General features: G+C 35.1%; 1 protein-coding gene across 2 annotated transcripts; it reads right to left on the reverse strand.

Moving 5' to 3' along the window:
* Positions 1-4,878: 4,878 nt before the first annotated feature.
* Positions 4,879-23,445, reverse strand: LOC149727318 (moesin-like). 2 transcript variants are annotated; one of them, XM_089890629.1, is made up of 15 exons: positions 23,303-23,445; positions 13,993-14,076; positions 12,812-12,907; positions 12,171-12,275; positions 11,180-11,349; positions 10,722-10,842; positions 10,300-10,409; positions 9,683-9,779; positions 9,010-9,173; positions 8,455-8,585; positions 7,972-8,096; positions 7,224-7,352; positions 6,894-7,022; positions 6,480-6,596; positions 4,879-5,703 (listed from the first exon to the last, which is right to left on the reverse strand). In XM_089890629.1, the coding sequence occupies exons 1-15, from the start codon at positions 23,312-23,314 to the stop codon at positions 5,536-5,538; spliced, it is 1,758 nt and encodes a 585-aa protein (XP_089746755.1). In that variant the 5' UTR covers positions 23,315-23,445; the 3' UTR covers positions 4,879-5,535. The 2 variants fall into 2 exon arrangements, with proteins under 2 accessions (XP_089746755.1, XP_089746754.1); XM_089890628.1 differs by lacking the exon at positions 23,303-23,445 and adding an exon at positions 17,796-19,361.
* Between the last annotated feature and the right edge of the window lie 332 nt (positions 23,446-23,777).

The raw sequence follows: 23,777 nt of genomic DNA on the forward strand, positions 1-23,777 counted from the left end.
AGCAAAACAACAGTCGTTATAACATGCTAAGAACCAAAGGCGAACCACAGCAGTATAGGTTGCAAAGGTTTAATTAATCTATTCGAAGGAATAAGTGTGCGTAAAATTAAATTGGTCATAGAAATAGTATACCTGTATTATAAAAACTGTTTTTGCCCCGCCATGAAAAGTTTCATTATTTTATTCAATCTGTACATTTTGAAATTCATTCATGTTTTGCAGTTTTTCTGTAAAATATTTATTCCCTTTACGATGCTCTATATATCACGCCTTGTCGTGGCACTCAGTGCGTATATTAGGTGGGCGAGATTGATTATACCGTGATTCAACACAACGCAAAATCTAACCCAAAATCCGCGCTAAACGACGCCATTAGAAATAAGCTAAACAGTTGGACCAACACCAAATCCGCTTAACCATACGCGGAAATCCCCACTTGCGTATATTATGGAGCTCTTTACGCATTTACGAGGTTGGTTATTAGAAACCTTTTAACGTGTTTTCTCATAAACTAAAAGTTTCTTGAAATTTCAAAGCATCAATATTTCTAGAAAATATTAGAAAGTACGTGATCTTACCAGACAAAGTATTTCACGTATATCTGGTTCAGTGCAAAAACCAGCTGGCGGTTTATAAAGCAGTTTCACCGTGAGACGACAGTTAATGTATAAAGGTCGTCTATTTTAACTTTATTTCTGCTATTTCATAATGCCCCTATTGCTACGTTAAATGTTGTTTTGTTTTGGATTTAATTTAAACTTAATTTGTAATTCAGAGAAATAATATTGAGAAAAGCTGGGTAAATAACGTCATATTGTAAATGCTATGTATTGTGAAATATACCAACGACCTATAAGTCTGGAAATTTAGTTTTATTTTGAATTTAAGCCGCCGCAATTTGAAACAACATGTATTTACAACATCGGGAAGTCCAAGCACTTTTACATAACATTTCAAACACATAATTGCCGTCCTTGTTTCGGAAACGTTAAAATTGTTACGACCTGAAGATTATGACGGTATTTTTAACCTCGATTTAAAACAAATACTTTAACAAAGTCGTGAGACGTTTACCTCACCGAGTATAACCGCAATAGTTTAATACATAATATTTTAATCTTGTTTTTAATCTATCAGACGTGCACGTATGTGACTACTTTGGGCACGACACTTCAGCATAGATGTTGCAACAAGACTTTGCGGTTGAAGGTTCGCATTAATTCTGTGGTTTTTGCCGATGTGGTTGTAATGTGAACTTGTCTTTTATTTGTCTGGCGACGCGGCAAAGTGATTTTGCATGCTCACTTTGTTTAATGAACACGGCCTTCGAGGCTCGATGCTGCTACTATTGTAGGAACATGTGTCTTTGGGCTAAGATAGTTATAGGAAATTTTTCCAACCCAGTGGTCACTTAATGGGTCACTTAATTGTTAGCGATGTAGAACAATTACCCACAGAGTTGAATGTATCCCAACTGGTAAGCAGGCCAAAGAATATAAAACTGAACACCAGCCTTATAGTAACTGCCGTTGCCCGCCAAGAGGATATAATTATTCATTTGATTCATTCATTCATTCGTTCAAAACGAGAAAGATACGAGAATTTGCATTAATGGCTGTAAAACGCAATTAGAATTTGTGGATAATTTGCATTTTGAAAAGCGTGGCTGTTAAACTCAATATACAGAAAATCGCACGAGTGCAATTAGTGAATTACTTAAAACATACAAAGAAATACAATCACGGTTCTGCAGAACTGGCCCAACTTAATGCTTCCACTAACCGAGCAACGTTCAGCAAATCGTGCAGCAGAACTACGCCCACGATTTTCGATTTGGGTTAAAATTCTCTATCAGTAATAATTCAAACTAATTCATGGCTTGACCTTTGGCGGGGAACGTATTCAAGACACGTCTCGCATTTTCCATAGGTGCTCCTATTAGTATAGCGTTTTGGGTACGTGACATAAATGCTTTGTAGCATGTGATCAATTCGAATGAGCTATTGCAACATATTTGAATAAATGAGCGAATGTAACTTATATATCCTCACATGAAGGGAAAACGACAGTCGTTATAACACGGGTGTTCTGTTTCATACACCTTATGCCTGCTTACAAATTACTCCGTATGTAACTTGTTTATCCTCGCATGGCGGAGCAACCACAGTTGTTATAACACGGATGTTCTGTTTCATACATCTCGTGCCTGCATACCACATATGTAACCTATATATCCTCGCATGGTTGGGCAACAACAGTCCTTGTAACACGGGTGCTTTGTTTTATACACCTCGTGCCAGAGGTACAACGTATCGTACATTAACTGTACGCTATTTCTAACAATTTTCACAACCCATTAGTTAGAACATTCACGTAATTATCATGCCCACACACAAAAACACAATGATAAGCAACATCTCGCGTAAAACTCGTATCCTCTCATAGGTTAGAGGCAAGAGCGCCAAATACATTGGCACGGCGGATGAGTTTTACTTCTCGTTTTCAACCGTTTTCAAATTAATTAGGATATTTTATTGGGCCATAAACTCCTTTAAATTAATGATATAGTAGGGTGGGGTAAGATGGGCCACATTTTCATTCTATTTTCTCATCTCATTTAGTAGTAAACAAATAACATTTAAAGAATTAGAAAACTGTATTCCCGCGACTCTCATAGACCGTCGTTAAATGTTTAAAACACGATCAGGATATTTGGATATTATGAGCTAAAGGTGTTCCGTCTTCTCCCACTCTATATGTCCGGCAGGAACATCGTATATAACATTAACATATTTAACACAAAATAAAACCAACTTACCCACCGTACACGTATATGGTGAAGGACAGAAACAGTAAGGTTAAACTACAACTAACCAACTGACTATAATGCATTCCGTCAATCTGGCCTGATCTATATGCCATTAAAGGATGGGCAATTGACTGTATTTAAACAATAGACTGGTGATACTGCTTTGGTCCTAAGCATGTCTGTTACTAAACTATTCGTTAGACGCGATTCGTATCCTTTACATTTCTTGTAGCGCTTTATTAAAGAACTAACTGTTTACAATTTAGGAAGTAAAGGCAGGGAATGCGTGATCTTGCGGCGCTGAAAACGTAACCAATAATTAGAAAAGCGCTGAGGAACGAAGAATGTAATACCAGAAGCAGGGGCAGCAACAATTAATTGAAAGAACAGCAGAACACGGTATAACGAATACGACTGTGAAGTTAAATCGTCACAATATCTTAATAAATACATACTTAATGGTTATGTGTGAATGAATTTAGGTAACTTGATTTATCCTCGCGCGGTGGTAAACAACAGTCGTTATAACACGTGTGTTCTGTCTCATACACTTCGTGCTTACGAGTTACCATGTGCATTACTTTATTATTTCTAGTTTACGTAAACACTCATGTAAAGACCTATCTTCACAAACGAACCAAATTAAACCCAAACAATGTATTTAACCTTCATAGCAGGTGTGACTGGTAAATATTTGGCATAGCATTATCTAATGTAATCGTATTGAAACTTATAAGCGTGCACGAGGTGTATGAAACAGGACACACGTAATATGTTCACGCGAGGATAAATAAGTTGAATTCATTCAATAACCCACAAAATTAAATACGTGGTAATTTATCAGCAGCAGGCACGAGTTTTATAAAACTGAACACCCGTGTTATAACAGTTGTCGTTGCCCCGGAAAAAAGGATGAATAAGTTACATACGTGGTAACCTGTAAGAGGGCACAGGCCGTATGAAACATAACACCTGTGTTATTACGACTGTCATTGCATGCCCGCCACGCAAAGATAAATAATTTACCGAGTTCAAACAAATGAACCAAGTTATGTTTCCCCAGCACACAACAACGTTGCACGAATATTAAGTTGCCAGTGGTGACATTATTGTGAAACGTGATTCATTGGAAAGTTGGCCGAGGTAATTAGAACGCTCATTATTCATTTGATCTTCTAATCTTCGCATTAAGGTAGATGGTTTGCGTGGTTCAGGATTCGGTTTATGGAAACCTCACTCAAATATATTTGTTGCCGCATCAACTTAAGTCTTGTTCCAGGAAAAACCCAACATTATAAACAGGGTGAAGAAGCTAGAAAGCTCATGACGTCACGATGACGTATGATAACACGTCATATACAGAATACGCAGAATGTTTGAATGTTAAGCTATGCTATAAAAGCTACGTATCAGTATATAAAGCCTCAATGTGCAAAAATTGGCCATTTTTGGCCCAAATACGAGACTCTATACATCGTGTCTTGTCGTGGGACCTCAACCATACATAATCAGAACATAAAATACAATGAAATGCAATTGCCACGTTAAGCCTTAGCACGCGGAACTTATAAGCGAATTAAGCGGTCCGTGTTGTTATTTATACAGAAGACGACATGCCCACCCTTGTTATTCGCACTGGGTGCTGCAATTCCATCAACGAAAAGTGAAACAACATCTTTAGCGTCATAAGCAGCCACAGAAATTTGAAACAAACATGTAACCAATATATGAAGGCGCAAACATCCTGTTGATCTTAATCAAGGGCGAAGCAAACGTGATTGAAATCACACATTCAATTGGTTGGCGTTTTCTATTTCAATCAACAGACACCACATTCGTAGGCTGTCAGATGTGTGACAAACCCGTGTCCAAACAACTTTCCCACAACGCGAGAAAAATGTTTATTCATCCCTATAGGTGGCTGTACAACAGTATCCGGCATGCGAAGTCGTATGCAAACCCATTACCGAGTTCCGCACGCGGCAGCGAAATCCGGACAAACAGACAAAACGGACGAATTCCGGATACTGTGTACAGCCACCTTATGACGTATTTTGATTGACAGGAAGCATGGGGATCGGATATAATTTTATTCCAGAAATCCAATGTACATTCGACTACAGTGAAAACTACTACGCTCTATATAATAACTAACACTTGGTGCATGACGTCACCATTCCTTATTTGGCGCTGTGACGTCATAGTCCGAAGAACAATGACGTAACCGGAGAAAAGTGTTCGAAAATATGCAAGCGGCAATTACGTCACGATCGCATGACGTCATACAATGACGTCGCGTTCGTATTACGTCATAATTTAGGACGTCATAGATGACGTAGAACGTCCTCATCTGACCACATGCGCGCTGAAATAGCGATTTGAGAAAAACAATTAAGCAACAGGTTACAAGGTTCAAGTCCCAGGGTGGGGGGGATCGAAGAGAATTAAACAACAACACATGGTGTTAAAGGGAATTATGATTTGTGTGTGGCTGGTAGCAGTTTCATGCGGGTTCACTTTAAAAACGGTCTACACTCACGATTCCTTACTCAACAAAATTACTGATTAAAGAACAAATAGTGATTCAATAAAAACGAAGGCAATTACAAAAAAAACGCGCAAGAAAATAAAAATTATTGAGAAATCTGTTTAGCCAGGTCCTTGTTGATTGTGATGAGTGTCGGTTAGTAATGCAATAAATATGGTCGTTGGTTAATTGCACGTGATTACAAACACTCGAATTCATCGATCCTATGCTTTGTGTTGCCTGAACGAATTTGCTTCAAGGTCTTGTATTTATCTCGACCAGCCTTCACGTTCTCGTTATGCAGGATATCCATCTGCGTTGAAGTGACGTTGTTGTCACGAAGTTGCGACAATTGCTCTTGAAGGTTCTGCGGAAAAAGTAATCTTTGTATTTAACTAGTGACACCATAGTTTTTAAATTCTAGGAGTTGTGACAATGAATAAAACAACCTTTATGTTTTTTCCAAAGAATAAATAACCTTTGGTTTAACCAATGTTAAACTTTAATATAGTAGGTTGGAGAAGATAGGAGACCTGTTCATTCTATTTTCTCGTCCCAAACAAAGAACATTCAAAGAAATATGAAACGTGTCCTCACGACTCCCATAGACCGTTGTTAATTGTTAAAAACACAATCGGTATATTTTAGAATATGTGCTGAAGTGTCCCGTTTTCCACAGGCAAACTAAACACTTCCAACCACACAAACCACTTGTAGTAACTAGTAATACTTTAACCCACACTGTTCTAACAAAACCACAGATATAAAAGACACTGAATAAATGACCTGTTGCTGACAGCGTGACAAGCATATTTTGAACATAACAAAGCTATTCTAATAAATTTGTTCCCATACCAATGTCTTATGCAAGCCTGTGCAATACACCCTACCAGCATTATAAATACTAACAAATGCGGCTGAAATATAACATTAAGCTTTAGTATACAAAACAAATGTTGGGCATAATATTGATAGCATTCTCGTAGTATCACTAACTGACCGCATTCAACTTCAAATAAAACATTGAACAAATTAACTATTTCTGCCAGACGTGTTATAAACCTAATTAAACCATTAAACAAATTATCCATGATTTCTCCATAAGATAACATTAGTTATATCTCCATAATATATCCAACATACTTGTAGTTGTTGTTGAAGAGCTTTGTTCTTCTCTGATTCAGTGACGCGGTTCTCCTCATCACGATCGCGTTCGACTTCCTCGTGGTTGAGTTCCGATGCCTCGTTGTCGTCGTAACCCTGGGGTTTATAACATTAAACACAATGAATGATTAACTTTATATGTCAAGTCAATGACTATCAAACCCTGGGGGTTATAACATTAAACTGAATGAATGAATGTCACTAACATTACATGACCACAGTCGTGTTCAGTTTCATACAAAGTAATGCTGGGGTTCATAACATTAAACTAAATGAATGTCATCTATTTATGTGAAAGTCATTGAACCAGGTGGAATTGAGAAAGTGAATTAAATGGATACAAGAAACCATAATTTAGACCAGAGTTCCACATTTCTTAAAAATATTTGTCACCTCAGCAGACAACGAAGCGTTCTCCTGCTCTACATTCTCAGCGATGACAATCGGTTCAACTTTCTGGCTCAACATGAGAGTAGCCAGCTCACTTTCTTTCGCTCGGATCGCTTCTTCTGCTTCTTGTGCCTGTCAATCAAACACAATGAACACAATATATGGATACTAACATCAAATAATTCATATTGTCCCCCAAAAAACAACAAAATTATTACATATTTCTTCTAACATAAAGTTTAACACAAGGGCTAAAAATAAAGTTTCCTATTTAAGGATCACATAACGTTAGGAAAATATTAGAAAAAGGGCGGCAATAGAAGAGAAATTTACCTTTTTCCTCCATTCTGCATTCTCTCTCTCTTTTTCTTCTTCTACATTTTTCAAATCTTCAATTTCTTTGAGTTTGCGTTGAATATCTTTCTCCATTTCCTCTTTTTCAAGTTCAGTTACTGCTTGTTTCTGTTTAAAAGAAACAGGTGTGTTATAATATGGGGGTTGCAGGTGGTTTTTGGTGGACAAATGTAAATATGCTAAAAGAAATATATCTTATTGATGGAGCAGGGGGCCGGGTGTTGAGTGTTTCTGATAGGCCCAAGAACCATGAAAGGTTGAGAAACAATAATAAGTTTACATGTGTAAGTGAATACAATTGCCATATAAAAACTCATTCGTGTGCCAAGCTTTATTTTGCATTAACCTCTAGTCCTCTCTAATAAGTAACATATGCATATATCGACATTATATATATAGGCACCGCCTGCAATGCCCTTGCCCCACCAAGGTACATATAATGGCATTACATTGCGTAACTACACACCTCCTGTATTGCCCTTATGTGGCTGCAAAACCAACAAAACACTGGTTTACAGCAATGACCCCCCACACAGGTTACACATATTGACATAACATATATAATACATCAACCCTGCAATGCTCCCCTCCCATGTTCTACATGTGTATATATTGACATTATATAATACACCAACCCTGCAATGCTTTGGCTTTGCCCATGTCCTAAGGTATATATGACATGCACATATTGACATTATACATATATATACATATATAATAGGCCCACCTCTTGCAATGCCCTAGCTTCCTCCTCAGCTTGCTTCCTCAGCTCCTCAATCTCCTTTCTCTCTTGATCCGCTCGTAACTTCTCTTCCTCCAACTTCTGCGCAGCTTGTTGCTTCAACAGGATCTCTGTATGGTGTTGGTGGTAATACATGAATGGTAACCATGTATGTTTTAAAAGGGAGCATATTCTATGGCTGAGGTCTTGAGCGTGGCAAGACACTAGTACCAAGAATTGAACCAAGCATCCTTTTATACGAATTGCAAAACCACTAAGCCAATAAGCCACACCAAACCATAGCTTGTTATATTCTATATTGGCCGAGCCCTACAGCTGAGCCAAGGGACATTGTAGGGATGCCAAAGTTGGGCCAAAACCCCGACCACAATACCCATAACATGTCAGTATTTTAACCCGATTTTTCCTTACCACAAACCCTAATATTGTTGGCATTTAATTGTTAGTAAATTTTTAAATATCTCATACCCGCTTGATAACGTTGATTCTCAGCTTGGAACTTTTCCATCTGTTCCTGCAACTCCTGTGTTCGCCTCTCAGCAGCTTCTTTATCTTTCTCGATCTTTACCCGAATCCCACGCTCCCGCTCCAATGCTTGTCTATACATAGATATCATATAATTACCATAATAAATATATATGCCACAATTGTCTTCCTTTTATCATTCCAGTTTTTAAACTTAAACATTTTCTGGAAATTAATGAGCTCTGACATCACCGAAGATAGGTTCAGATTTTTAAACCAAAATGTTCGAAACAACGTTTGTATTAACTGCATAAAATCACAAAAAATTATTTTTAAATAGTATTGGGCAAGTAATAAACTTATTATAAACCATACATATTCAGTATTGATGAGTTGAATATACGGATCGCTTTAAAAGTTGCCACAAATTTGTTTAAACTTGTTTGTGAATGTAAATATATGATCACTAATCATTGTTAAATTTGCAACAAATCATTTTTCAAACTTGTGTTTTGACTTTAAATAAACAACAAGTTAAAGGCTCGACTAAAACCTCACCTTTCCAGTTCCTTCTTATGTTTTTCCTCTCTGGCTTGTGCTTTCATCTGTTGGACTTCGATTGTGTCGGGTTTCCTTCTTCTCATGTAAAGTTCATGGTTACCCATGCATAACGCGAGGATACGCTTGTTGATACGGAGACGCTCGACGTAGAATACAAAGTCCTGTAATATGATGTCTATGTTTTAATATGATATCTATGTTATATTATGGTATCTATGTTACGGTATATTTCGTAATTTTTATTATAATATGATATGTATATTATATTATGATATTCATGTTAAAATATGGTATCTATGTTTTAAAATGATATCTATTTTATAATATGATTTCTATGTTAGAAAAACAGACGGTTGTGAAAAAACTTGTAAGAAGAGGGTAAATGCAAAAGCTGGTGGTGTAAGCAGGTTATTGTGTTTGTTGGAGTGAAACTCTAGTGTTGTGGCCCAGTGGATAGCAGGTTTGATGGCCAATATGTATGTGTCCTTGGGCAAGACATTTAATGGACATTTCACATAGCTCTACAACCCAGTGGTCACTAATTGGTTGTAGCACCCTGGGTGTTGGGGTAATGAGCCAACTCTGACCCAAACCTCACCCATATAGATCGACACTCACTTTGATCAATTAACATTGTTACACCACAACATAATATAACATATAAACTTACAGGAGCTTTCTTATCAATAGGTTTGATGACAAACTTCTTGTCGTTGAAAGAAATATTTCGAATCTCACTCCAAGGGAATCCAATCTTGGGCGTCAACCTGGGGGTGGGGGGTGTTAGGGGTTGTATTAGTGTTATGTAAACCAAAGTTTTAAACCAAAGAATCCCAAAAAAGGTGGGAAATATGCGATGTAGCGATACTAGTAACGTGCCAGGAGTAACATTTTAACATTTTTTTTAAACAGGGGTGAGACATAACATGTTGTAACACTGCAGACTGCAGTTTTACACCTAACTCAGTTTTACCCTGCTACAAGTAACACAACTATATTAAATAAAAATTTTAATAACTTGATAATTTAGTATTATTCATGAACAGTTTACAATATTAATCAGCATTTCAGGAAATTTTTCAAATGTTTTTAAAAAAACTCTTCTGACATTTATTTGCACACTGGCAGGACTCCCGTCGTTATATATCATAACTCATACAAAATATCATTACATTACTGTTATATATGCAACCAAATATTATATAGGCATTCACAATGTTGTATTTAACTTGTATATGCAGTAATAAAGTTATATATGAATATATTATGTATATATTTGTCACTTACTTATCTGTCTTCTCGTATATGTTTAAACCCAAAGCATCCACACCAAGCAATAGTTGAGTTCGTTTCTTGTTTTGAATGTTAAAGTAATTTACTCCGTACATCTCAAGGTCCTGTGGGAACAAGGAGGGTTGTTCATTTGGTCGAAGTATGCATTGCTTGGTTGGCATCACATTTTGCAAGGTTGCAAACAAACTGAGACTTCGTATTCGAACATTATGTTAAACTATGTTCTAATTAACAACAAAACGAGAAGCCAATAATAAATTTAGCCACGTTTGTTTACAAGTTATCCTGCAAAACTTACGTTAATAACCGAGGAATAAACGCAGGTCCCATGAGAAAGTAATTACTGGTCCCATGCGTGCAATGTTAAACGACCTTACCGGAACAGAAAGTAACATAAACTCATGTATAAAACAAACCTGTGCAATCTTAAGATATTCAATCATAGCATCTTCCCTTGTCATGCTCCCATGTTCACAATGCCACGTTTGAATCCTTTCCTCCCATTGTTCCTTTGTCATCTTGTGTTGCTCGTAAACTCTGGAATTAACATAGGTGTCTTAAGGTGGAAATTTATTGTTAATTAAGTTAAGCTATCAAAACTTAGGTGAAATATGTTCCATGGTACATCTGCGAAAATAAGCTTAATAGCATTTCAATTTTTATTAGTTGGAATTTAGGCCAGAGTTGGACCCATTATTCCAACTCGTTTAGTGACCACAGGGTTGGAGCAACTGCCTGTAACGTATCTTGCCCAAGGACATATTCGCTTGTTAACCCTATATAATATATTTATAATGCAAGCACCCAAGCACTAACCATCGTGACACCACTAGACATCTTAGGATTATCAAAACAGTAAAGTTTGTAAACTAACCTTTGTGGGAGGAGTCTATCCCCCGAAAGATATCCCGGTTTATGGCGTTCTTCATTGTACATTCCGTACTTAGCTTGTACAGCGTACGATGCAAGTAACACAGAGGTCTCGGGTGGGCAGTAAACCTCATCAGACAATATGCTGTCCTTCACTTGGATGAAGAAGAGCCTCTGTGGAGTAATGTTCATATTAATATTCGTCGCTAAATTCGTGTAAACTAGCATAGCAAATTATAGTAGTGATTTTCAAGTTTCCACCTTTTATTGTTCTAGCCCTTTTCATAGACACTCAACACCTGTGCCCTCTGCTTTATTTAAAACCTGACCCAAATTTGTTTTATTACATCTCCATAAGTAACTCTGGCCGATGGGTCAATTAATTTGGGTAAAAAAACAACTCTTGCCTAAATTCCAGGTCCCCCAATGGCCATGCCCCTCACCCACATAGAATAGTCTGAATAGATAATGAACAAGTTTGTTTATAAGTTTGTTTATAAGTAAAGTTCAAGGACAAAAAGTTAATGATTATTATAAAGAAAAACACAAAATTCGTGGAACTATCTCTGTTAGTTTTCCCCTTGAGATTTTGTTTCGTTTCAAACCGAGATTCCATTAAAGAAGATTCAACATGGAGTTAATAAGTAACCACACCGGCACATATCGCTCCATTGCAGCTAAACTGTTGGTTTAAGGCTTAATATGCCAATGAAGTCTTTATGAGTAATAGGGACCTACCCTTATGACTACCATGGTATCATGAGTTAATATTTGACGAAAGAAAGTTTTGTGAGGCATTCACTTTGCAGGAATGCTATTCAAAATACTTAGCAAAATCACTGCTTCGTAAATTAATAAAAAAAAGAGTTCGCAATTGCTAAAAGCAATGTTTTTTAATTTTTTTAACCGACTTAGTATTATGTTTTAATTCTAAACGGTATAACTAATTGATATAAGCAATATAATATTATAATTTTGTATTATACAAAACTTACTTGGGTAATCTCTTGGATCAATTCTTCTGCCACGTCCTCTGGATTAAACTTTGCACGAAATTTGAACAAAACTGGGTTTTCCTTCTTTAGGTCTTGTTGGGTCACCTGTGTAAAACATCATGCGAGTTTTAAACAAAAGTAAACTTTTTTCATGTACAAGTATGTAACTTTGTGGGTGATTGTTTATTCTGTATGGCTGATATAGGCAACCCATCAGTGACCACTGGGTTGGAGCAACTGCCATAAAGTGTCTTGACCAAACATGTTTACACCTATCTGGTCGAGCATTGAACTCTGTACCCTTTGGTTGCAAATGGCAAAACTAAGATACAGCACTAAATTTGAATAGCAATACTTCATAACAGCAACCGCATTGTGCAAGATACACTTTGTTAGTGCTGCTTCAGCTTTGTTAGTGCGGCTTTAGGGTGAATTTAACCGTTTTATATTTGCAATGACAAAAAAAAACAAAATAAATATAAAAACAAATACATAATTTTACAAAAAAAAACAAACAATATTTTACAAATAAACTGAAAAACATAATTGAATCTCAAAATGTACAACCCGGAGCGTTTAAATAAATGACTTGTTCATCCTCGTTTAGAAGGTTTAATAAAAACAACAGAAGCAACAGCTACCTTCTTATTCAGTTTGAGCCAAGTGACGTATCCCTTTGCATCACTATACTGCAATCCAAAGAACCAGATTTCCCTCAATCCAATTGTTTTCACAACCTGTTATGACATCATATTCAATATGTTATACAAGCATTGTGATGTAATAAGAAAACATATTATGACAACAACTCATTACATGATAATGGGCATTGTTTTCAACAAAGATGATTGTTATAAAATAAAAAAACTCTTCTCTTTGAATAAGAGACTGACGATGCCAATTTAGGTGAAATATATATTTTATATTTATAGCAAACTATTCTTTGGACTTGATTTTTGTTGTGTTACATATTTCATAGCCCTTGATCCTGACTTCTATTATGTTGTATTAATTAAACTTATATGAGTGTTTTATGAATTATTCATTGAAGAGCAATTATCCTAAAACAGTTGACTGGTATTGGTAATTATGCCACAGTAAGCACCAAGCAGAGGTTAAACATTAAATATTCATTTCCACACCATAGTAATTAAAGATTTCAAGCGTTAGTAGAAATCCAAATGGGAGATGGGATATAAACGGCGCTGGCTTAGTAACTCATTGAAGAGACTTGAGCTTTGTCTTCTAAGTATATAAGCTAATAAACAAGAACAAGCACACATGATTTCAAGTGGCTTCTATTCACAAGTGCTATTCACCATGGTTGTTGGAGATACTATTCGACGCGATCTCTTTATACAGACAAGGTTGTTTTACATGGAACTTACAATATTGAAACATTTCGATCGCCAATTTGAGGAGTTTACTTTTAAACAATATTAAACGTTTATGTTTTGCTGCGTTTGCATGCACTGTATATTTAATGTGAGCAATATAAGCGTCACGCTTTTTTTAATTATTAACTAACTCTCGGGTAAGTTGCATTGATAGCGTGATACATAGGGAACCTCATTGCTTAATGTGTCGAATACTGTATAATTTACCCTGCTTGTTTAAGACACATAACAGCAGTGTAAAAGCTATAAAGGTGTGAAACTGCCACCAAAAGCACCATATTGCCTGCTGTTGGCTATATATGTTGTAATATGTATTCCATATGAACTGTATAGGAAATATACTGAATAATGAAACCAAACAACCATATACGCAAAACAAAGTTCACACAAGTTGTATAAATATTCCCAATGTTGAAATATATTACCTGGTCGAACAGTTGCTTGCCTGAGGTGCTTGGTTGGATGGCAAACTCAAGCTCCGCGTCCATCGTCGTAACTCGAACATTTAGCTGAAATAAAATAAGAATTATTAAAACCTGTTACAGTTTTACTGTTTTGTTTAATGTTGGTGAAGTCCAGAAACGAGCTACGTTATTGAGACCTGAGATTTATGTAAGAGTTGGCCCATTACCCCAACATTTTATATGCACATTCTATTCTATATGGGTGAGGTCCTACATTGAGGCACGCCATGGGACCTGTGATTTAGGCCCGAGTTAGACCATAACCTATTTAAGTTGGAAAAAGCTCTAAAAATTTCCATGCATATATTAATTTTGAGTTATGACTATAAATCCTGTTTGTTTAATGCCGTGAAAGTTTGGTTAATGTATCATAACTTGTAAGTTTAAAAAAGTGTTTGCAACTTTGTTCTTTTATGTAACTTACAAACAAGTTCTAGCATTATAGATGCAGTTACGCTTGTTTCAATTCATTTCCTGTGAAATCACAACAAGACATGTCGATGTCACAACCGTGATTGTTTGAAAACAATGCAAGACGTGAAAAACATTTCCTCTTAACACGATCAACATGCTTTACTTAATTTTCAACATTTCAGCTACAATTGCTGCACCTTGTGTGCTTAAAATATTCATAGGCTACTTGATCAAGAGAATGATGGTCCCATTTAGTTGAAATATATATCTTTTAATATGCAATTTGCTGGACTTGAGTTTTGTCTTTTATGTTACGTTTTCATAGCAGATCCAGACTATAGCTGGTGGCTGGTACATTTTTCATAAGCTTTGTGAAGGAATTTACCTACACCAACTTAACTATGTGTTTAATTTATTAGAAAAATGTGTGAAGTAGTTACAACATAGTTTTTATCATTAAACAAATGTGTGAGTTACTTTCAATGTAGTTCAGGTCTAGACATTAAGGCTTGTATAAATATGAACAAAAGAGTTCTTGTACAGCTTCACAAATGGCCAATTGACCTTAAGTATGCAGAGGAAACGAGACAAGGTCTTTCTACATCAAGTACATATAGGAGAAAAGTAGGTGGGAGAAATGGCTTAGGTGGAAAAGTCATATTTTACTTTGGTGTGTCTCTAACCCAATGGACATCCTTTTACAAATATTAGTTTAAGTTTACAACGTTGTTAAACTTAACTTAATATAAATATAATAAAACAAGCTACAAAGGGTTAGAACCCAATGTGCGTTGGTATGCGTGATGTAATCTTTTATCTTGATAATAATTAATGAAGTCAGCCATGTTTAACTTTGTCTATTGTTTGACCTAGAATTGTCATTTAACCGGTGAAGCGGTAAATCCAGTCAGGCGCGAAACATTAAGAGTCATTCCAATTCCACACTTGAGTGGCCAAGCATTTCTCATTATGATGAAATAAAGAAGTTTTACACTGATCAAGCCCACTATGACATCATAATCGCTTTAATTGTCCAACTGACGCAATGACGCCCTTAGCAAACGTGGTTGGAATCTTTTGTATACGAAAGGTGCGTAACTAAACACACATTGTTACGTCAGGTATAGCATTGTTACGTGCCTACCACAAGTGCAATGTACCAGCATAGGATGATGTTGCAGTAAATTACCAACTATGACATAAACAAATATGTATTTGTGATGTCATAGCCGTATATCAATAGAAATGGGAGTAATTACAATTGGGGCGGAAAAATCAAACAAGTAATTTACTAAATTACAAATTTATGAATTCTCTACACATTAAAGCAAGTTCAGTTTAAATCAAGATTTTTTCAACAAATTTAATTTTACTGTGGGGTAATTTAATTCTTTTTTATTTTTGCTCACATTTATCAAATATGTTACATAGTAGAATGTAGATCAAAGTATGGGCTTTGTTATACAAAGAGTTAGATTGTTAACTTGAAAAGAAACCAACAAGCAACCACATACACTAGGTGCAACAACCCCTAGTTTGTTTGCCAGCTTTGAAGAATTGAAGGGAAACAGTTTGAAGTTTTAGATGTGTCCTCGTAAAACCTACAACCAATTTATTCAAGGTCTATGCACACGGTAATATAATCCAACAAGGTAACTCTGGTTGGTTTAGCGTTACCGGGATATAATGTTTTATTTGAATTTCCACACACAGCGTCATCAGTAATTTCAAGTTCAATGGTATACTAAGAATTGTGATATGTTCAAGCGTTCTGGCTAGAAATCCTCTAGGAGGATTATTAATGCATTATAACAGAATACACAATATCCAACTAAAAAGGCGGAAAACAAACATCTAGACTCTAGTCTAATTAATGGTGTTTCAAATATTTGCCATTTTCCGGCAAGTAGCAACATTGGTCTTTTTTTAAATAGAATCTGATAGCAACATTTAGTCTATACTAATTGTTCATATTCAGTAAATCTGCATAATATGTGTTACGTTATTATATGTAGGATTGACCAAGTTAAGCTCATCTGAAAATAATCAGATTAAATAGCTGAGAAATGACGTAATACATTCAACACTTTATATCACAATAAAATTACAATCGTGCAGCCAAGAATAACTTCAGTTTCTTAAATTTAAACATAGCACAGTGGAGTAAGATAGATACCGTTAGCACCTAAACTCCATATTTCCTAATGGTGTTTATACAATTAACAACAATCTTTTACAGTCGTGAGAATCAGTAATAGAAATTTGTAAATATTCTTTGTTTACCACCAAATGGGACATTAAACTAGAATGAAAACATGTCCCATCTTACCCCGCCCTACTGTATTTACGATTTTGAATTTTACCGGTTAGAAATTTGAATGACATTCCCAACCTATTCAACTAACTCTATTATGTTTACCCACCAACTGACAATAGAATAAGCAAGCTAAGGTGACCAAATCAAAATATTCAGATCGTGATACATTCAATACTATGAGGGAAACAAACTTTTCATGGATGGATGGATCATTGGTTATACATACCTTACTGCTATTATTAAGATACAACCAGTTGGAATTGGAATAATATATTTTCAAGCTATTAAATAAAATAAAAGATATTTAAACCAATCTGACCCTTACAAAATAATTGCTGCATGGCAGATGAAATGTTGATTTTAATAAAATCTATGTTAATTGTATGCCACCTTATATACATTTTGAAAGTTAAAAATTGAGATATTGTCTGCCAAAAGGAAGAGTTAACCTTTAGAAGTATTTCTGCATGTTATACTGACTGGGTCCTATTTTTCAATAAATCGTTATTAATTCAGGTTTTAAAAATAAGTTCTTAAATAATACTTTACAACTTGCATATAGACAAAGTAACATATGCGAGACATTAACAGTGATAAACCAACATTGAAATTTTAACGAAATGCTGAATAAGCAACCATTGCACTTGAAAGACTTTGTTTATATAAGTCACAGATGTAACACAAGTAGAAGTATGTTTAATTGCAATGAACTCATTGTAACCTGGTGTTGTTTTAGCCAAAAAAGATAAGTTGCTTTAATTTAAAAGTGGACACGAGGTGTAAGAAAGGAAACACCCGTGTTGTAACAACTGTCATTCAATTTCATGTAAGTGAATGAATTGTAATGATTATTGATCACTACCAAACAGAGGTAATGGAATATTGTAATATTTTAATGACTTTTAACTTGCTCAACAGTAGTAACAATGCTACCAAAAAACAGTGTTTTCTAGTTCTAAACAGAGGAGAAATAGCATCAGACTCTGTGTACATTAAGACAGTAAGAATTAAGTTTGGTGTCGATAATTTCTACCTGTTTTTGTGTGTTCTTGATCACTTTTCGTTGATATTTTCGCGGGTCTACACGATATTTCATTGTTCCTTTGTTTCCAAACATTATTACATCACAGTAAGGACAATATTATCTATGATATCACAATCACAAACAATTACCTGTCGAGTGCTACGCAAATCAACTTAAACACATCCCCTTATATGGCAATACTTGTGTATAAGTACGCAGAACATTGTTGCCTGCAACCTTATATGCTTATCTTTATCTACTTCAACTTAACTTTTAAAACCAATCTCCTTTTACATTTTCAATGAGACCAAACTTAGATTGGTCTAAGCTTATAGCAAATTATTTAAAAACCCATTTTGTATCAAGAAAAGTACCTGAAACTCATTTTATATCGAGAAAAATACCTAAAACTTATATTACATTGAGAAAAATAATCTAAAACGCATTTAGCAGGTAACGCAATTTGACGCTACTAGCCTACCCTACAGCACATCTAACTAGGTGTATAACACTGCATTCCTAGAGCACCAATTGCTCTGCTATACATCAGTGTGGATACAACCTTTTATATTCCCAGAAATCCCAGTACAACTATATAGGTTGAACCATGTTTAGCGGGAAATCTAAGGCAACAGTGGTGGCCTATATTAAGGAGCTTGGGCTTTTAAACAGAAGTGACAACGGGGAAACCCAAATAATCTCATTCCAGATACATTCCCCACAAGTTAGGAGTTAAAGCTGTTACCCGATGACAAGCATTGAACATAGATAGAAGCTAACAGAGCTTAGCTACACTTGTATGGATCTATGCGTCAAGCGTGTATGAGGAGCATTTGCTTGATTATCTAAAGCAATAGTATTGAATGCAGGAATCATATTTAATGGGAGTTTACTGTTATATTGCTATACCAGTTTAATACTTCGGTGGCTTTTATTTACTATGGGTTACTTCATGGTTACATATGTGGTAAATTGTAAGTGGGAATGAGGTGTATGAAACAGAACACCAATGGTATAATGACTATTATTGCCCACCATTCAAAGATAAATAAGTTACATTCATGAATTTATATTTTTTTGAGATAGGAAAAAGTTGCATTGATATAGGTAAAGTTAACCACTGTGTTTTAAGTCTTATATAAAAGGTGTGAATTAATCTAATAAGAAGTCACATTACATATTATAAAGTATAGGAAATTTAGTAATTTAGATGCCTACAGCCTACAGCCTACAGTTACAGTGATGAAAGATTACAGAGTTAAAATATTTCCAAATTCCCCAAGCACCACGCATGCCTGTAGACGATTACCGGTATTATAAGTATTCAAAACTTGCGTAAGTTGCAAACGAAACCAACCCGTGTTTAAACCGCATTCACATCCGTAGCATAGACCTGGTTACTTTCAACTTTTCATCGCTGTTATCTGGATTCCTTGCGTGTCAGTTTGTGGTGAAATATGCGGTTATCTGTTAAGGCGTTTCTCATATAACTACCAGCGTAAAACTTTAATTTGGCATCAGTAGCCACGCTTATAAATCGCTTTTGTTTTTCGGAGATAAAATTTTCGTTGTGGCATTGTTATGTATTATATTTTGGTTGCGCATAAGAATCAATTGATTTGAAAAGGGTTGTGCTGTATATGTAAAGCTTTGTATTTGATAGTTATAATATGGGTATGCGGTGCGTGTATTGTAGTAGTTTGGTGTTACTAATGTAATAATACGCATATGCTAAAGCTATGTTAGTTTCAGCGTGGGTAAAGTAGTTCTTAAATAACAAAACACACGTTTAACGTTACGGATAACGGCCCAACTAAACGTATGTAAGTCGGATGTATTATGGGTATTAGACTTAATTCTATATCGTGTATTAGCGACCATGTAATACGCCTCCGTAACTAGTGCTTGTACATCAAACATGTGTAATTAACTTTCGTACACCACGCGTATAGATAAGTAGGGGTGACGTCATTTTGTTGGCGCAACGCATGAAAGCGGGTTTTAATATAAAATACATTTTTTTATCCCTTCAAAAGCGGTTACGAAAATCGTATTATTAAACGAGGTAGAGAACGAAATCAACAGCAAAACACGCTATGGGTAAAAGGTATAGAAAGAGTCAGTTAAAAATCGTGGCTGTTGAACCCAAAATCTGCAGACCATGAAAAACTGCATTCGTGCGTTGACATTTTAACGGTGTGCGAGCATACGACACGTAAGCATACTGCAATGCTGCAAGAAATTCTTACAAGTTATGACGACCACTCGGCTACGTCACAGGGAGAAATAGTTTTTAGTTTTTAACAAACTATACGTTGAAAAATCCTTCGTTAATTTACAAATTATTTTAGTTTATGCGTTAGGGCTATAATTCTTCACTAGCACCAACTGTACACTATACTTTAAAAACAACATTTTCTGGAATTTTAGTAAAACATATTTGTCTTAGCGGGAAGCATCTCTAAACAACCTAACTATAACCTTACGAAAATACACATTTACAACGTAACCGTTATATTACGTTCACATTGAACTTAAACCAACTAATGCTACAATGCATTGGCTTCTACCAAGCCTCATGATGCGATGCTCATACATTATTCACCCCTGCTGTGCGTTCTATACAAGCAGCACGACGTCCGTTATCGATTCGAGAATTCCCAACTGTGACGTCATTAATCTCGCGACGTAGTGTGACGTAACAATCAAATAATCGACGTCGATGTGATGACGTGTTAATTACGAAACAATGTTGGTTTGGCAAATAAGGAAATTAGTTTAGTAGACTTTGATGTAAAGACAAGTTGAAAAATAAGTTAATTACAATTTTTTTTAACAGGGGAAATTAATCATAAGAAATGTTATACGAAGACTGTATTTTACGGTAGGTGTTACCATGTTACATACCAATACAGAATGTGAAAGAAAATGTCCAATTACGGAGTATTGCTGAACTACGACTTTGTATTTTATGTTTCTTGTAGTTTATGAACATAACGTGAACTTTTATTTACCTCGTATTGGTAAAATGTTAACACCGAACATTAAATCCTTTCGTTAGAAAAAGTATTCGTATTTTAACATAAGTTATAGTTATGTATAAGAATATTTCCAAAGGGAAGTAATGTATTTTTAAACGTGTGGCGAGACACGTTAACCAGGGCACGTATACTGGCGTCGCTGTGTTCGCTACGTCACAATATGAGGGATATTGAATCTCTGCAGGGAACGAATTGTTTGGCGAAGGTTGTGTCCCAAGGTTGTTGGGAATGTGGCTGGGTGTTGTATTCAGTAAGATGGATACTGTTAGCACATAATAATAATATCCCATATTTCTAATTGTATGGTATTGTAGGTGTATGATAGACACCTATAACACATATTTACATGATATCCACTATTTCCTAATCGTGTTTTATAGTACTGTGGGGGTAAGATGAACACCTTTAGCACATAATGTCCCATATTTTATAATCGTGTTTTTAACAACGGACAACCGCTTTTAGAAACGTGCGGACACGGTTTTAGAATTCTGTAATTATTTTATGTGTACCATCAATTGGAATGATTAAGGAGCATAAAAGTGTGTACCATCTTACCCCGGCCTACTATATGTTGGCTTTGTTGGGATAAAGTTGTTGAAAAAGACGGAAACAATTGACACGGTTGATACGAGTGAAAGTGAGTGTTACTACATTCCCGTGGACTTGTGAACGCCGATGAAACATTGCGCAAATGAGACAGGAAAGCGCGTTCAATTCACACGGGTTATGAGGCGTTATGGCTTCTATTTAAAACGCTGATAATCACAGAGCAAAATGCCACCAGTCAATCCCATGAGAGAATGGATTTCAAGTAGCTGCAATGACTGATAGATATGAACCACACAAGAGTAGGAGGAATTTTAATGCCACTTACGCCAATGTACCACCAAGTTTAAAGCTCTCAACATAATTTAATAATTTCTTATGTAGAAAAAACGATCACAGCTTATTCTTCCGAAACATTACATAGGCTATACAGAAAAGGAATACAAATCCATTAAGCAGCAAAAAATGAATGCCCTATTATAGGCTATATATTTTCTTATATTGTTTTATGTAGTTTTACATTTTCTACAATGTTGTATATAATATTGTACAGGCCTATATATATATTCCTTATTTGAATGTTAAGGTTATACTTTTTCCAACTATAGCCGTCTATGAATGTTTTAATCTCTGAATAAATTGACTTATAGATATATAATTTAAATGAAACCACAATCTGAGTTAATTAAATATTTATGAAGGTATCCCCCATTTAGTTGTAACCAGGGCAACCTTGGCCCAATTATAAACAAATGAATAACAACTGTGGTTTATAGGCTACATATTCGTATTAATTCATATTACTGTAAGTTTTTTTATTGTATTTTGTAACATTGGATCCTGAACTTGTTTACAAATACTTTGAATATGAATTTAATGTAAAACTAATGTTGAAAAGACAAATATTGCGACCTCTTTCAGTTTAACACAAATATATTGATCGTTATTTTAAACAAAATATGTTTAATGTTTAATTATTTTAAACTGTATTATACAAGCAACATTATCACCAAATGAACAAATCTATCTTCCTGGTCATTTGATAATTGCCCATTTAACTGTGAGTTTAACATTCATTATCCAGTTGCTAACCATGTACTTTGAAAACATCAAACATAAGAGCAGGGCGTGGGGATTTGGAAAGGAAACCCCATTTAAAAGCAACTAGCATGCAGTTCAATCAAAGCTTAAGAAGGTAAAGAATTCCTTGTAACTTTGACAACAAGTCTCGAGCTCCTGGTATTTATGTGGTTACATGTTAACATCTCAATTCAAGCGTTCTCGATGTTTTAATCCGATATTTATTTGTGATGGAGGAAACAATATACATACTGTTCAACTGTTGCTACCAGGCATTGAGGCATATAGTATAAATTTTTGCCAAAGTAAAAAAAACAGAAAACTATATTACGAAATAAATACGAATTGTAATTGGTTTTATAGAATAAAAAATACCAAACAACATTATTTTAGTAAGGTAACAGCTTAACTAAACACATATTTGACATTAAAACCATCTTTTTTTAATAAAATACTTGCAATTTTTACCAGAAGATCACTGCTTGAAAAATGTCTATTTATTATAACATATTTATAAATGTTTTTTACCCTTATGTCAATAAACTTATGAAATCTAACACATGAACCTTTTTGTAATATTTAGTTTACATTTAGATTTCCTAAAAACAAAGTAATGGCATGCAAGAATCACAATTAATTTTTGCAAGGTTTATTTGTGTAGCAGTCACTAGACTCACTACCTTATTTAATTTTATGATATTACTTTGTAATATCACCATTTAAAGTGTACCAATGTCACCTACCCTTTTATACTAAACTACAGAATATAATATACATATTAAGTAAGATTGTCCAACAACATAGAGTTAATAAAAGAATGCTTGATATTTAAAAGTAACTACTTACTTGTTTTGGCATCTCGACTGTGGTTGGCTTCTTAAATATTAATGAAACAATAACTTTATGACACACACCAGCAAATATACAAAACAAGTTTCGATTCTGGGGGAAATAACTTGGTTATTATTGGTAAGGGGGGCTGCATAATGTTAATGTTAACAGCTGGTAAATAGTCTGCTTTGCAGAGTACTAACACTCTGTGAATCAACACCTGTTTAAACCTGCTTTAAGCACTGTAAAATAATAGCTGGTCTCAATACAAACATAACAGCCCATATATACGACACATTTGCATTCATTTTTTAAGGTGTTGGTTTATAACTTAAACCCTCTTCAGTGATAACAAGATTTACGAACCTAAAATAAGTACCAAACGTATATGCTACTCTATACAATATGCCAAGAATCTACCTGTACCAAACTAAACACCATAAACACAGGTGTGTCATTATACGTCTAAGCAACCCAATCATAGTTATGC

The sequence above is a fragment of the Ciona robusta genome, chromosome 12 (assembly GCF_009617815.1).
Source record: "Ciona robusta chromosome 12, ASM961781v2".
Taxonomy (NCBI): Eukaryota; Metazoa; Chordata; class Ascidiacea; order Phlebobranchia; family Cionidae; genus Ciona; species Ciona robusta.

Bases quoted from the DNA above. Each gene is read 5' to 3' on its own strand.
- LOC149727318 (XM_089890628.1), bottom strand. From the start codon at position 17,879: ATGTTTGGAAACAAAGGAACAATGAAATATCGTGTAGACCCGCGAAAA. The intron at 12,908-13,992 runs GTAATATATTTC...ATGTCATAACAG, and splicing joins GCAAGCAACTGTTCGACCAG to GTTGTGAAAACAATTGGATT. The intron at 10,843-11,179 runs GTTAGTTTACAA...TGTTAATTCCAG, and splicing joins GATAGACTCCTCCCACAAAG to AGTTTACGAGCAACACAAGA.